Source organism: Trachymyrmex septentrionalis, unplaced genomic scaffold, assembly GCF_001594115.1.
Source record: "Trachymyrmex septentrionalis isolate Tsep2-gDNA-1 unplaced genomic scaffold, Tsep1.0 scaffold76, whole genome shotgun sequence".
Taxonomy (NCBI): Eukaryota; Metazoa; Arthropoda; class Insecta; order Hymenoptera; family Formicidae; genus Trachymyrmex; species Trachymyrmex septentrionalis.
Window position 1 is genome coordinate 1,203,615 of NW_017305947.1, and position 17,345 is coordinate 1,220,959.

A 17,345-nucleotide genomic window follows, 5' to 3' on the forward strand; every position below is an offset into this window, starting at 1 on the left:
TGGTACGCCACTTGCGTGTTGCGAAATTTTAATCTTTATTGCAACGCTGTTTTCAGTGCTTATTTTTTAATGGAACACTCTGAAGATTAATGACCTCAATGCGAATCTGTATTTAACCATACAACGAAAGTAAATCGTGTTATATTTTTTTATTATGCTTTACGTGAGAGATACTAAATTAGATTTTATAAGGAAATACGTTGTTTGGAAGAAATTTAATTACATGGTATATGTTTCTTTCATATTGCCTGTACGTCGTTATTTTCTTTCAAAATGAGAGAGATTCAATTAGAATTTAACAATATTCCTCTTTCTTTTTTATACAAACATATATTATACATATTCCCAGTTTTTCGTACACAAATAGCGTTCGTAGCAGTGCTGAGTGATAAACAGAAATTTATTTTGTAATATCTAAAGTGCTACTCAAAGCGTGAGCAATAAGAATGCGCTTTTATAAAAGTCTTTTGAGAAACATGAAAGTGCAATTTGGAAGCAATACGAGATACAGTAATGTTTGATTTATGTGTTTAATATATTATAAAATAGGGTGAAATATATATACAGAGATTGATACTTACATTGAAATCCTTTGGAAACCGATGATGCAAGAAAAGAAAAGAGTTACAATTATTATTAGTAATATATACTTGCGGAAAATATTTTTCCTGAGATGCAGCAGACAGATACGGCAATAAATATTTTGTAACAATTTACGATTACATAATTTTGATTCATAATATGTAGATAAAGTATATAAATTCCTTATTATTTGTATTATTATTAAATATTATTATTATTAATATAATTATATATTTTGTATTTTCCAAATAATTGATACACGACAAAATGTGAATATTAGAAATGAGTAAAAAGAAAACGTAAAAGGTATCCTTAAATATTTGTTGCCATATATATATTTAATCTCGCAAATTTCTGCAAAATATAATATTTTTTATCTTGTTAAAATACTTTTACCCGTACAAAAAGAATAATTTTGGTGAAGTAAAAATTTAAAAATTTAATTAGACACACATTTGAAAATAATTCTGTTTGGACTATCCAAATTATGTAGAACGCTCAAACTCGTTGCTAGAATATTAAAACTTTTTGCAGCAATTTCATCAAGTGTTTAAGCGTTCTGTATAATTATTTTCATGTCCAACACAAAATTATTTTTAGATCTGTATCTAGCTAAGTTTTTAGATTCAGTAAAATTGTTCTTTCTATACACGCTCAAAACTACATAAAACGAGAGATACCGCACCCTAAACAGAGTCCCAATGATAGAGTATGAAAAGAAAAGCGTGTGAACAAGAATGGGCCATGAAATGTGCCAGAGTTGAGACTATTATTATGCATTAATTATCGAAATAAAATTTTACCATCATAATATGGGCACGGGACACCGGGTGGATATCGCACGCACGGCTCTATACATGCAGAGAATACCGAAGCAAAAATTAATTAAACAATATAAAGATTATAAAAAGATATTTGTATTTAAATACTACTATAGAAATTATATAATATAAAATATTAAAAGCGAAATTATGGAAAATAAATATTTTACAGAAAATGTATTTTCTCCATAACGATAAAATCAAATTGATCAAAATGTATACAAAAACATTTATTCGCTAAAAATTGACATCGAGATCGGAGGATTTAGATAAAATTTGAAAAATTCTTTGTGATAGTACCTGTACCTGTGTTCGTAATGGTAACCCAAAAGTCAATGGTCTTCTCTGGGCCCAACTCTTCGTAGTCCCATTTTTGTTTGACCATCACAGAACCATTGGCGCCCACGGTGACCCACTTGTTCTCATCTCTTATCTTATAGGTCTCCTTCTCGTTTTCCTTCTCTAGATAAAACGCGATCTTGCCCTCGATATTTCCGTCAGCCTCTGTGAAGTCGACTTTCTTTGTCGGTCGCACTGCTCTAGTGACCCTTCTCTTCTCTATACGATGCACTTCCGGTGGATCGTCTGGTTCTGAAGTGAGGAACCTCACGATAACCTTGGCCGGTTTCTCAGTGCTACGGCTCGGCGTGTGTAGGTCGTGCGCTTCAACGATTAACTCGCATTCGCTATCCTGCTCCGGATTGACTTCCGGTTCGCCGGTCAGCAACAATTCGCCTGTCTGTGGTACGACGATCAGTAGGCTACTAGATGTGATCAACTTGTACGCGACCTTGTCTCCGTCGGCGTCCTTGGCCGTGACTTTGCCCACGGTGGAGAACCTTTTCCAGCCGGGTTGCGCCACGTTACCTTTGCGCAAGGTGTCCAAATTCGTCGGTCTGATCTCGAAAATGTACAGCTCGCGCTCGAAGATAGGACTGTTGTCGTTCTGATCTAGCACGTGAACGATACCACTGATCTTCGAAGTGCTGAGGAAATTACCATCCGACGCGTGTATCACGACGGTATAGATACCGTGAATCTCGCGATCTAGAGGTTTCGCAGTGACCACTCTGACGCCCTGCATCTGGTTCTTCAGGGTGAGATTGAAGCCGGTATCATTGGATTCAGTCTCTCGCAGAGCAAAGGGACGTTCCCCATTATTATCCGGCAGGATCTTATAGTGAACCGGAAAACTGCCGCGTGCCCGCAGAACTGGAAAGCCGTCTATCCTTGTTCCTACCGGTGAATTCTCCGGTACTTCACCCTCACCCAGACGGTCATGCGAGAAGGTCAGCATGTTTCGGCGATTGATGACGTAGAGGTGAAGGTCGTGGGTCTGCGTGCCGTTGGCCAGTTCCTCCAGAACGATCAGGTTCACGGAGCGATCCACCAGCGGCGTCAGGTCTGACGTCGTCATCACCAGGCCGTTACCCAGCACAGTGAAGTACTTGGAGAAACCGGTCTCCAGAAGACGGAAATTGGAAGCGCGACTTGCGTCGCGCCGGAATTGCGTCACCTCGTAACCGGGGTAGACATCGTGCGGCAACACGGCTACCTTGGCATAGATGACGGAAGTAATTGCCAGGAAGACGATGACTTGTGCACGCAACATCCTGCTCTGTTTGTACTGCTCTCCCACTCTCTATCCTCTCTCTCTCTCTCTCTCTCACTCTTTCTCTCTTTCTCTTAGTACGCCAGGTACCTTTACTAGAGCATCAGTGTCGATGTCAACTGAAAAGAGATTACAGAGAAAATTGTTAGTCAAACAAAATGAAACATAATAAATAAACATAAAAACTACGCTCGAAAAATAAAATACTGTAAAGTTTTTATGAAGAAGATGCGGATAGAAGAATAATAAAAAATTAATAATATTAGAATGTGTCATTTAATTTAAAAGTTTTTTCGCATTTTTTTTTAATTTAAAAATTTAATTTAATTTAATTCAATTTAAGAAACAAATTATTTAACAATATGCCATGCATAATATATTTGATAGAAAATATATTTGATATTGATTTAAACTAATAATAAAATTAATGGTTGAAATAGATTTTTATTTTGATATTAATAAATATTACAAGAATATGTTACGTTTAATTAACTTATTTTATTACTTAAATATTATATAATTATGAATATGAATTTATTATTATTATATAATTATTATTTCAATTAATATATTTGTTAATGAGGAAAGTCTGTCTAATCTGGATTAATGGATAAATCTTTTGATGAAGAATAGGTAGACTATAAGGTCCGCTAGATACGCTATTTGTAACATTTTGTATATGTGACAAATATGTGTCTGTGAATTCATTGAAACAGATGAATTAACATAACGATAATGAGGCCATGATGGCTAATGCCTGTGTTTAAGCGGTTCCAGTGATTTTGGATGCATTTTCAATCATTGCATTTGGAATTTGAACAGACAGAGCCGTAAATTCATTACGCGTGGACAATTTACGCGCACATCCTGTAACTCTATGACGACATTTATATATTCGCGTGCAATTACACGCACGTCGGCCGCAACGTGAGAAAGCCCTCATATAACGTCATTAACGTGCCTCGCACAAAAGCTCATGATCCGTGTTACGTATCGGAAGCAACGCAGCAAATTAACCTTAATTTTATTTTCGATCGAACACTGCCTATACATAACCGTAACGTGCATTTAATACAGTCACTTCCTCACATAGCTTGTTGTGAAGGGTATCGAGTGCTTCACAACAAGTGCACATTTAATTCTTGAAAAAGAGATATATTAGAAAAATATTAATTAATAAAATTCAAAATAAATAAAACTTACTTTATTTGAGGGCCGATTTTGTTCCATTTTGGATAAACTACGTGATAATTTATCTTTATAATGAATAAATAAAAGAGTAAGAGCATAAAAGAGTAAGAGAGTTAGAGAATAAGCTGAAATTTATCAAAAGATCAACAATCCAGCCTTAAAGTTGAGAAATTTAAAGAGACATTAGGAAAATATTAATTGATAAAATTCGAAATAAAATTTATATTAATGTTGATTTGTTGTAATTTGAAAAATATAGATGTTGAAAAAGTTTTTTTTTTTTGGTTGACGAATTAAACAGTAACATATGTATAATATTACAATATATATCTACGTAATTTATTTTTTAATCTCACTCACTCGATCGCAAAAATGGTATGTTGATTTATTTTATTTAAAATAGATAATAATATCCTTAAAAAACCTTATTAATTGTATTTAAAAAAATTTTCTTATCACGATAAATTTTATTTTAATGCTACTACACGTAATATGATATAAATAGTGGACGGCTCTCGTGGAATCTAATACGATCTCATATATCTTTTCGAAATGCGACTATCTTAATCTTGCGCTTTATATTCAATTACGGTAGCACTATTGTTATCATTCGTATAAAATCCGCATTGCACGAAGCGCTTACAATTTCAGAATTATGATAATACTCCAGAAAAGAGGAAACAACGTAATTCTAAAGATAAAGATAAAGCCGCGTGTATAACAGTGCAAATTGAACAATATGAATGATAATGTTTTCACATTTTATAAGCTTATTATTAATATTTTGTCTCACTTATATTTCAATTGAAATTGAAAGAGAATTGAATACAAAATAAAATTAGAGAAAGATATATATGTTAGCATTTTATATTTTATATTTATTACAGAAGAGATATTACATTTATAATGTATAATGTGAATAATTATAAAAAAACAAATATTAACATTTTTTTGTTTGTCATTTTATCCCTTTCGAAATTCAATTGAAATAAAACGATTTGATTGAGAGTAATGTGAAGTAAATGCGGGTTGTGAAAATCTAAATTAGAAAAATTTTAATTAAAATTAAATTATTTGATACGATAAAAATCGTATCTCGATTAAATGTGCTTTAAGAAAATGTCGTTGTTCAAAGTAATCGAACTGTGCGATAAAGATATGACGGGCAACGCTCCTTTGGTTGTCATATACTGCGCAGGATGCGATGAACAATGTCCGCGTGTACCGGAAATAAGAACCGGCGCGTACGAGTTGACCATTGTCATTTAGTAACCCTCCGTTCCATTTGATTCTATTCACGCCCCAAGAGAACCGGATGTGAGGTCAGCCGCGGCTCGTTTAAGTTTGAAACCGCTCCGACGGCCGTACCGAAAAAAGAAATGTGCGAACATAACTGTCTTTATGATGTAGGGCGGTTGTAACGCGAACGGCAATATTGGACGCAATATTACCTCCGTGCTCTAATATCATGCGAAATAAGACACAGAGACTTTATATCTGACAGTTATCTTCTGCTGGATAAAACATGCGAAAAATGTCAGTAGATAAAAAATTTTAATATCAGCGAATCAAACGTAATATAAGCTATCACATAATCGAAAATTTTGTCGATTGATAATTTGAGTGATAATTACAGATAATAACAAATGAAAAATAATGATAAGAGTCAAAATGCAATTAGTAGTGTGCAAATTATTCAAAACGTGTTTTTAAATGCTATAATAATTCAAGCGTAATTAACCTGACACATAATTAATTAAAAATAGGATAATGTAATTATTTCTTTGAAACATTTGCAATGTTTTGTTGAATAAAAAAAGAGATAACAAAAGAAATTATTGTGCAAAAGCTTATATCACTTTTTTGTAAAAAATGAACCAACATTAATTCTTTTACGAGAATAAATAAAGGTAGGAAAATATATGCATTTGACTTTTAGAGTATATTTAAATAATATTTTTTCGGCTACGCGTAAATTAATCTCAACTCACAATATAATTGCACCAATCTACAAAATTCTTCCGCGTCGGAAGTCCGCGTGCGTCTCGTCTCTGAAAATTATTTTGATCAGTTCCATCTAATACGCATGTTGCGCTGCTTCTTTTACTTTTATCCGCCTTCTCTTCTCTAATTGTTATTCTTTTACGTTGTCACAAGCAGATGTTGTAAGGGCGTCTAAGAGCAACTCATTCCGCTATTTCACCAACTGTTGCGTTAATGGTATGCAAATTTCTCGCAATCACACGAAATGATAACAAATTTCACGTTCGTTCCATCGTGCAACGACGCGAGCTGCCAAGTGTCTTTGTGCGGAAACCGCGTACTCGCAACAAGACAATACCGCAGAGTGTTTTCAAGAACTCAATCCACACCGTGCAGCAACTGTTTCTAACAACGTACCGGGTCCCGCATCCTCCGGCAACCGCCCGCAATACAGGTCGCAAGAGTTTGCAATCTCTTGATACAGCGATACGCGTATACAAGGGTCCAATTCAAATTTGAAACAAGCAGCCACCACAAACACGCGAACGAATTTTGAGATCACCAATCGACGATAGGATCAAATTCTTCGTAAGCAAAAGTTTCGGAAGTTATGATCTTCGATGTAATATTTGTTCGCTTAAATCAAGTCAAAACTCTTAAACTCTTATAATTATCAATAAAACGAGAGCAGCTTACAGCAGCTCGCTCTGAAAAAGTTTACATTATAAAATTATGTATGTTAAGAAAAAGCATATTAAGTTTTTTTCTAAAAAATATGCAGTCATCTGTTTAATTCATTAAGCTTCGATATCTATTTAACTAATAAACACGAAATTAAATTCTTAATTGAGCATTAAATTACTATATCCCATAGAAATTATTGATATTAATTATTTGCATTTATAGATTTCTAAATTAATCGAACACCGATATCTTAATTATTAATTATTAATTGAACAACGAATGAATATTTATTCGATCAAATAATACAAGAGCGTTTAAAAGCGTTTGCGAAATTTGGATTAAATATAATTAAATATAGTTAGCTTTAAATTTATCTAAAATTCACATTAGATTATTGCGTTTATAATATTTTAAATTCAATATAATTTATGACGTGTTTTCTAAGCAAATTAAAAATTCAGAAATCACATATGCGACGTTTTTGTCAGTTTATGTTATCCGGACAGGTCAAGGTTTAATTCAGTACTTTCGAACGTGCATGAATATGACATTTTAATACCAAGTACTATTGAATACTTATTTAAAAACTCTTGACAATTGATTTCTTGACAACTGAATCGCGTTAGCTGTAGCGGTACGTATTGAATTAACCCACCACAATGTCATTCCTGTGTCTATTTTCGTCGTGACCGATACTCGCACACATTCGCAACCCGTTTAAGCGCCCGCGCAGAATAATCCTCTCTTTCTCTCTCTCCCTCGTTCATTCTCTTGGTATTTCCAATCTCCACTCAGTTCTCTCCCCAGCGGCCTCTTCTGTCTCGAGAAGTCGAGACCTCGAGTCTCTCAGAGGGACCGAAGTCGAGGGCCCATGGCTCGGGAGCAGATGTTCCGCTACTCTGCAAGCCTATATTATACGGTTAGAACCGACGAAACACGACACCTAATCCCTCCTCGAAACGTATTAAGTGACTTCAGCTGGGACAGCCAGAAGCGCGGCCTTTCGAGCACAGAAAACGATACATTCGCGCGCGGTCCTAAAAAAAAAAGAAAAGAGCTGCTTATTCCGGCACACTGACTTTGCGAGATCAACGATGCACTCACAAGCGTAATGCACCCGCATAAGATAAACCTTAGCTCTTTCCGAAGATAGTCAGTCGAAATAACGTCTCAAATTTTTCTCACGAGTGAATGAGGTAATCGCAGATAGGTGCTTACTCTTTTTAAATGGTTCTGTAAAATTTAAAAAAAAATGAAAAAAAGCTAATTTTCTCATATATCTGTTCTCTAAATAAAAATCACGTCTAATCAGGAAATAAGGAAATATATTTGTGATAAAGCAACATTTTTACCTTTTATTCTATTTAAAAAAAATCACATCTTTTTTAAAATAAGCGCAAATTTAAATAAAGATTTATATTCATCATTATATTAAAGATTTTAATAGATAGATTTCGGTATGTTGCAGCATATATCATTTTTCAGATTTTGAATATTTGTTAATTATATTCTGTACATTATTAAGTAGAGAATAATGGCATGATTATTGAAAACATAATATCCAATATAAATCTATTTTGTAGAGAGTTTTGTAATTGTCATTTCATATATTCTTTAATTATTGATTATCATATATCATCATTACTGAAAATTTGATTATTATACTTTACTTTAGTTTTCTTTTATATACAGAGTATCCCATAATTACCGAATTACCTCTTAAGGACATATTCTTGAGATAATTTTGAGACGAAAATTCTGAAATACGAAAATGTCGAGGCTACAATAGTTTTTGAATTATACAATAGTTGTTAGAATTTTCGTCTAGTTAGAAATTCGATAGTTGTACGACACCGTGTATAGTGTTTATTACACTTCTCTTTATTATTCCATTCTTTATTAATAACTGATAAAATTAAATGACTTGAACTTGAATTAAATGAATTGATGAGCTCTCTGAACCTGCAACTAAATTGTTAGACAAGAATCTTCATTGAATATAAATATTTAACAATTCGTTCGAATGATTGCAAGTTAGTCACAAAAACACATTTGCATATGTGATCAAAACATGTATTGTGTAATATCCCATCACCATTCAATTATTAAATGTCGTGTGTGTATATATACGAGTATATATATATACGTAAAATTTATTAATTTTTCTCGATATCTATATATTGTTATATTCAATAAATTCGCCTCGATTATTAAGAAATGTATTAATTAAAATAAAAACTTGACTTTTATATTTATGATAATAACAGATAGTTTTTTTTTTAAGAAAAAACATCAATGTTATGTCAGAGCGTTAATTATGCTATTTTCATTTAAATAAAATTTAAAGAATTTAAGTCTTATCTGTAATCTTCAAAGTGACAAATATTTTTAATGAATTATAATTGATTTGTATTCTGAAAAGAGGGAAAGGCATTCAGAAATCAAAAAAACTATTTGTGTGTTTGTAGCTGCTTTTGTAAATTGAGTTGGTAACTAAAATTACAATGTCTAATATATTGTTTGTTTTGCAAAGCGTAATTTTACGTATTTTTCTTGCGCGACGTATTTTTCTATGCATACGCTATTATTATTCGTACAATGTGAGAACGTCAGGGAATATGGGGAATTTTCAGCATTGCGACGGCACAAAGTTTCCCTCTTAATTTCGCGTATTTCTTGTTACTCTTATCTCTATAGGTAAAACAGAACAGAACTAGAAACAAAATAATATTAAAGCGCTGTACTCCGACAAGACAATACATTTAGAAAACGTTCACAGAAAACGCAGTTGTTCAAATTATCCGCATAAACTCATAAAAGTATTATGGCATTCTCAACATTTATGATTCTTAACTTTAACATGATTTGTATTATTTTAGCGTATATGCTCTAATACAATTGTTAAAACGAGTTGTCTTGTCAATAACTTTATAGATCCCATTATTCAGAAATACGAGCATTGGGAATAATTAAATGGCATTACTTTTGAGGCTTTCACGGGTATTTTCTTCAGAGACGCCAATTAAATGGCATTATTTGATTTCCTGAAGGTTGTTATATGTAAATGTACGATTTCCGTTTCACTTGATAAGTATTTAGCTTCACAAATGGAGATGCTTTGCATTGTTGTACCTACTTTGCAGCGCAACTTACGTTCCGCGTAATCGTGCTTTCAACGACGATTTAATTGCCATTCTCTTTTTGATAGATGACGAGTCTATTATACTTTACAGGATGGCTATTAATCCTGTTGATTAAAGTCGAGTTATTGAATCTTTTTCGGTTGTTTAGCGATAATCGTGAATGTAAATTAGTCGTGAAAATGAGAGATCGTAAAAAGATTGATCGAATTTTATTTTGGAAACAAAGAAACTTTATTCCATCGCAATGCTGAAAATACACCGTATATTTTAACGTGCTTGCACTACACGAATAATAATAGCGCATGCATAATGCTGAAAGAGAAATACATAAAACTATGTCCTGCAAAACAAGCAATATGTTAAACATTGCAATTTTAGTAGAGCAACTCAATTTACAAAAACACCTAGACACACACACACATTTTCTGATATCTAAATCTTTCTCATTTTCGAAGTAAAAATTGCTTTTTATTCATTAAAAACATTTGCGAATGTGAAGATTAAAGATAAGACTCAAATCTCTTAAGCGAATAAGTAATTTATTTGAATCATAAAATTCTCTAATTTTGTAGATTTATTTTATATTCTGTAACGATATTTTTACCTGAATTGATAATGTCAAGCTTCTTTGAGATGTTCAATGTTTTTTTATTATTGTTAAGTCTGCAGGTAGTATTATTTAATCTTTGTCGAAATTCTGTGTGCGAATCTAAAAGCATGGAAAAAATCTAAAATTAAATAGATCTTACTCTTATCGTAGAATTACATCTTTCAACGAAGATATAATTTTAATTCTCGCTTTATTTCGTGAAGTTCTTGAGACTATTCACGAGAAAATGATATTGGGAGCGAAACTATTATACAGATAAAATATAGCAGACGTTGGAGCGCAGTTTCTTTCATGTGAAGTTTGTTGTAATTTCTAACGAGAAACGTGCCCTATAATAGATGAACTTCGGAAGAACGCTCACAACCTTTATAAAACCCCTTTAAATGCGTGAAATCGCGTGGGCGCGCGTACTGCCGAGGATAAATCTTGCCAAGCTAATAGGCTTATGTCACGGTTAAAACTCGCTCTTTTTAGATAGTTTGGCGAGAGAAAAGAGAAACGCTGCTCTCGGCGGTTATGACGAAGGATTTTCTATTTCATTCATGAAAGAGAAAAATTAGCTATCACTCATCGTTTCACGGAAAATCTAATTTTCATCAGAATATATTTCATTGTCTTTGAAAATCATTTCTAGAGAATCAGTGACATTAATATCTTTCTTTTCTTTGTAACTCATATAAAATTTCATTATTTGCAAAATATATTGCTCAAAACGGATATTGTATCGATGTTTTATTTAATTCACTTTTATTCAATGTTTGATTTGTGTGTGCGAGTTTTCTAATAGAAGATTAACACAATATAACAATGAAATAACAAATTAAATTAAGATTGCCAAGTCTGTAAACTTCTTCTATTTGTGCTGTAGTGACTTATTTGCAGCTGAAATCGTTTAGGGCGTAGTAAACTGCAAGATGCTTCGTTTCACCTTGCTTGCAAAGGTGAAAGACATCGTTTCAAACGCATTTTATTCGTTCTTTATTATCGTAATTTCAAAGACTCAGTTTATAATCTTATCAGCGGGATGCAGGTATAATCACAACAACAGAAGAAAGGGCTTTTAAATGTACCAAAGAGTGTATTGCCACAAACCTCTCGTAGCACAAAGCCCGAGGCTTTGTGCATCGCGGAGTGTTCATTACAGCTGCGATTTCTATGAAGGAGCACAACGTCTTAGTCATTAATTTTCAAACGAGACGAAGAATATTTACAAGAAGTATTTTTTAATTCAATTAACTCTTGCAACATAATTTATTTATTCTATAAAAATATATAATACATATAAATAATAAGTAATATTTCTAAATAATGGCACAGAAATGATATAAACTAATAGAACAATTATATGGCATATTAACTTTTAATTACATATGTCATAGTTGCCGGATTTTTTTGGCATACTTACTTTTTTACACTTTTACGAAAATATAGAGCATATAAACTTTTTTTAATTTCTTTATAATAATTACAAATATTTATATTAAATAATTTTTTTAAATAATTTACTTCTCTAGAATATCAACATTAATAAAATCTTGAAAATTGAAAGCTTTTTTTCAAAGATCTTTTTACTTTACATTCAAAGAAATTAACCAAAAGAGATGTATAACATAGTTTTCTGATTATACAATCCATTATGCATACAAATTGACTAGCTAAAGGTGCACAAGTGTTTGCCTAGCAAGTACTTAGATTACACGAAAGTAGATATATGTAGAAAAATCGATGTATTTAATTGATTTAACATAAGATACATACTGTCGCAATGCAGATGTGTATATAAAATATTTCTTGGTTATAAAACAAATATTTACGTTATATAGTATAATACACACGCAAAGATAATAAATTTTTATTTAATTAGGCAGCATCTCTTTTTTATAATTTAAGTTACAGAAAGAAAAAAAGAGAGAGAAACAACCAATTAAAGTTGTTTTCGATCGTAGCTGAAGTACATATTTGTTCGAAACCATAAGCGACTAAAATAAATCTGGAGCGCATCATGATTGAAAAACACGGAACTGTAAACGACTACATTTATTTATCGTTGTTGCCGTTGTAAATATCAAATGGTGTATACGGCACGTATATTCGCAAATTACTGTAGCCACTGTGTGCATGTATAACAAACTTTGATCGCCATGGATTAAAAATTGCAGTTATCTTTTAAAAAAAATGTTCCTGCAAATTATTATTAGTTTACTAAATAATTGTTATTAATTGTATACTGTTAAATAGCAGATAATAACTTTGTTTTTTTTTTTTTGTATAAAACAGTTTCTATATTTTTATGTTAAAATAATTAAAATAATTTATTCAAATATGTAATTAAATCGATGGAAATATATAATTATAAAATGCATATTTAAAACGCAGCATTTAATAAAATTTAAATTTATATTTTATATATTATCAATGTGTCGAATATTAAAAATAAAAATAAAATGTTACGAAATAATAGATGAATCTATTGTACATTTCTAATTGCTTACATTTATTTAAAAAATTGGAAAATGTAGTAAAAATGAGTAATTAATGAATAAAATGATTGCAAGAAATATGCAAATAAAAGAAGTGATGGTTGAAATGCAGCTGTTTAAATCGCGTTGTTGTATCTATTTGGTATTTTGATAGAAATGTACTTGCGTGGTTTATTAAGGCTGCCGAATGTTATTCGCAATTGGAAGGCAACTGTTTACGTTGTCGGAAAAAATGTACGTTAATTGGCGAGGATACGAATTTTAATTGGACATCACTATTCAGTTCAGTGTACAGCTGTACAAATGCAGGCACTATTTGGTTGACCGTTGCATTTCGAAACAACGTGACTGTTTCGTTGAACAAGGTACCTAATTCGACGTATAGTTAGTGCGGAAATGATTTAATCAGTTATTGCCCAGAATTCTTGATGAAGCGTGTTTAGTTGAAAATTCATTTCATGATTTTTTTACTGTGTTATCTTAATGAATATTAATAATTTGCAAATATACACAAATATACTAAACTTTACGTGAGAAAACTACTTTTTGGTTAAAGATTATTAAAGGAATATAAAAAAGTAGAATAAAGCAATTTTTACACTTTATATGGAAGAACTCTTTTTTTAATCAAAAAGAAGCATAAAAGAGTAGGATAAACAATTTAAATTTTTATTTTTAATATAAAAACTTTCTATACCTAATTATCAGTAATATCAATAATATTATTAATTAATTACACCATGAGAGATAAATTAAGCGAAGTCTGTGTATCAAATTAAAAGATTAAAGATTTTGAAAGTGAACTTCTACTCTTTACGTGGCTCTAATAATTTTTGAAATGTCTAAATTATTTAAGAATATTTTAAATAGTTTTATAAAAATATGTTTGAATTTTTATCTATGTCAAGCACAAACAAATGAATGAAAATTTAACTCTCAATTTTTTGTGCAAAGCATGATAACCGTGCCAGGGATCTATCTACCGCTTGTTGAAAGTGTTGAAAGCATGATTTTTACGGTCAATGCAAGAATTGTTCGTTCAACAGAAGTTTCTCAGTATTCCATTCCACGCGCCGATGACAAATCAATATTTGTTTATACCGAAATTCGACACTGCTGGGTGTGAATGCGGATTAAAAATTTTACCACGTTGAAAATCCGCGGATGCCGCATTCGTCACGGTGAAAAAAAGCATCGAGAAGCGTGGTAGCACGGATCGAAATCAACCTGCATCGAGAGAGAGGTCATCGGCGCCTATGAAATGAGACAGTTGCAACGTGGAGCATGGACGATGCAGTCCGAAATCGACAAGCCGTCAGTTAACGTCAGTATCAATTTTAAAGTAAACCAGCCGGCTGTAGGGCAACACCGCCGCGAAAAAAAACTAACTTGACTGATGGCGATGTGTTTGCTCTGATGCCGCGACGATTTTAATCAACCAATCAGCGGAGGTCAAGAACCTGTGGATTAAAAGCTTTATTATTTGATACTCGTTGATATGCTCCAATTGGAAAAACTTGACACGAAACTGTAGACTAACATATCGATTAATTTCCCGCAATATGTATTATACATAAAACTAATTCAAGACAATCGATAATTCTTTGCTTATCTATTATCGTGTGTTGAGCTTGTAATACTCAGTTATGCGTTAAAACTTACATGACTCACATTACTTAAAATTTATATAACTTACTAACAATCTAGATCTAAATTTTCTCTTTTTAATTATATTTTTAATATAATATATCCATTAATACATTTTTGTTGAATTCTTAATTTATGGTTTTTAAATTTTTGTTACTTAGAAAGGATAGTTTTTTTCTGAAATATCTAAAAATTTAGATAAATACAGATGTGAAAATAATTTTGTTAAACCTTCAAAATCACAGTACGCTCAAATTAGTTGCTAAAATGTTAAAATTGTTTGTAACATTGCTCATGCTTAAGTTTCTACGTAATTATTTTGATGGTAAATAATAATTAAATAAAATAATTAGGACGCTCGAACTGTTTGCTAAAATATCAAAACTTTTTGCAGCAGTATGCTTGAGATTTCTACATACAATTATTTTGGTCTAAACATGATGATCTAACAAAATTATTTTTAGATCTATATATATCTAATAAATGTTTAGATATTTCAGCAGAATCGTTCTTTCCGTACATAATAAAAATAAAAATGTTATAGATGAATTTAAAACACAAAAAGAATTACAATTGGTTATAACTTAATGGAGTTTTCGATGACGAGGAACTAAATTTGAGTCGGTATACGTTCTTTGACATCTTTATCGTCGAATCTCTTAAAGAGACAATCATTTTCAGAGGTAACGAAGCGATTGTCCAGACAAAGTATAATGGCTTACCACGCATAGTGCACGATCAAGTAGCGGAACGTAGACCGGAGTAATATACGAAGGATACCACTTTCGTGGCGATGAAAATTGACATGCCATACACGTCATTTAACAAACACTTTACACGCGCAAAGTGGAAGACGTTAATTTAAGACTGCCGACGGGTGTTATTTGCGGGATGGTATTGTTATTAAAAGGAGCGATCTACTCTTTTATTAAAGACCGCACGTGCGATATTTCCTCGTGCGCACGTATCCCTATAATCCTCCTTGGGGATTAAAGAGACCTTTTAATCTTTTTATCTGCCCGCATCAAGTTTAGCGAATGAACTCCTGTCGCGCATGTTCTCGACAAACCACAAAAGTTTATCCTTTGCTTTATCGACATTCTCGTGTAAAATAGATGATCAAAATCGCGTCTAATTTTATCCAGTTATAGAAATTTTCTAGCTCTTGACACTTTCTATTTTCTTTCTATAAATCGTTTTTCAATTTGACACCTCAAATTTCGTCTAAAAATGCGGCAATTTTTTCTGTCTTTTTTTCTACTAGTTGATATGTATGAAGAAACAATCCGAATTTGCCGCGAAATGGTTCTTCATAAAAATATAACGTGAGTTATGTATTTAGAATTAAAAATTTTGCTAGCAACTTTTATTTATTTTTAACACAGTCATTCTAAATCAGCATTTTTCAATCGTTTTCAATTCGCAGTGCGAATTAAATAACGAGAGAAATTTGTCAAAGTATATCATTAAGTACAAACGCTTCAGTGCTCAGCATATTCAAATCTTTTATCGAGTACTGCTAGAAATCGAGTACGTGACAGAAATATCAAGTAACAGTAACATTTTAGTTTTTATTTTACTTTAAAAGTGATTTTATTGCAATAACGATATCCCTTTGATTAAAACGAGAATAAACATAATATAATTTAGGTAAATTTCATAATATTTTAAATATTTTTTATTTCGCGAATTACTCGCTTTTTATTTATTTCAAAATTTGTCCGTTTTGTTTTATCTTTACTAAAATTTTTGTGGCACTAGTATGCCGCGACACACGGGTTGAAAAATCCTGTTTTAAATCAACACGACAGTTAGTATCGAAAAGTTATAAAAAATTTTATACTTGACTTAACGTTTACATTTTAAAATATCGTTTTTTATCCATAGAACATTCCGCGCGTGTCTCAGAATAAAATTGAAAATAATATTGTACGAGCTATTAACTTTTGTGCTTTAGGAGGAAAGCATAGTTTCGGGATACGACCGCACTCTCGTGTCAGCGATTAGCGATGAACATGAAGAGATCCATTGAGCCAATTAAGAGGTCGAGAAGAGCACATGCTAACGAGCTGCGTAATGCTTTCTGAGAAAGTGACTCGACCGTCCGGACAATGACGGAATGTTATAACGAACAAAGAAGGGATGCGGCGGGAGAAAAAAAAGCAATAGGAGAAGATCGATGATGACTAAACGGGCGGGGGCGGGGGTGTGAACTGCAATCGTGTTGAACGGGGTTAATGAGGGGTTACAAGCTCACCGACACAAGTCGTCGCGACGAACGGAAAAGGGTGATAACCGCCGCCAAAGAGACACTTTCGATCGATCTTTCTTCCTTTTTTTTTCCACCCTTCGTGAAGACGATAATTCGCTGTGTAAACTTGGAAATCGGAATACCATCTCTACAAATATTCCCTCGTGACGTCCGCTTTCTCCGTGAAACGCAACTCCGTCCGAGCTTGCTGTTGCGACTGACATTTTAATTGCTTGATGGATTAATTATCAGACCAGTTGTGTATAACATTATATTACGTGCATATTGCATTCTGCAATATTACATATATTATTATATATACTATATATATATATATATTA

At 32.3% G+C, this 17,345-nt stretch overlaps 1 protein-coding gene across 3 annotated transcripts in view; it reads right to left on the minus strand.

Annotated features, from left to right (window-relative positions):
- The window catches only part of LOC108754121 (neural-cadherin-like), a 75,990-nt gene that overhangs the window by 30,356 nt on the left and 28,289 nt on the right, over positions 1-17,345 (minus strand). For all 3 annotated transcript variants that reach the window (XM_018496199.1, XM_018496198.1, XM_018496197.1), the window contains exons 2-3: positions 1,704-3,134; positions 582-590 (exon numbers count right to left, since the gene is read on the minus strand). In XM_018496199.1, the coding sequence (XP_018351701.1) occupies positions 582-590; positions 1,704-3,015 (1,321 nt within the window). In that variant the 5' untranslated portion in view covers positions 3,016-3,134. The remainder of the gene's footprint in view (positions 1-581; positions 591-1,703; positions 3,135-17,345) is intronic.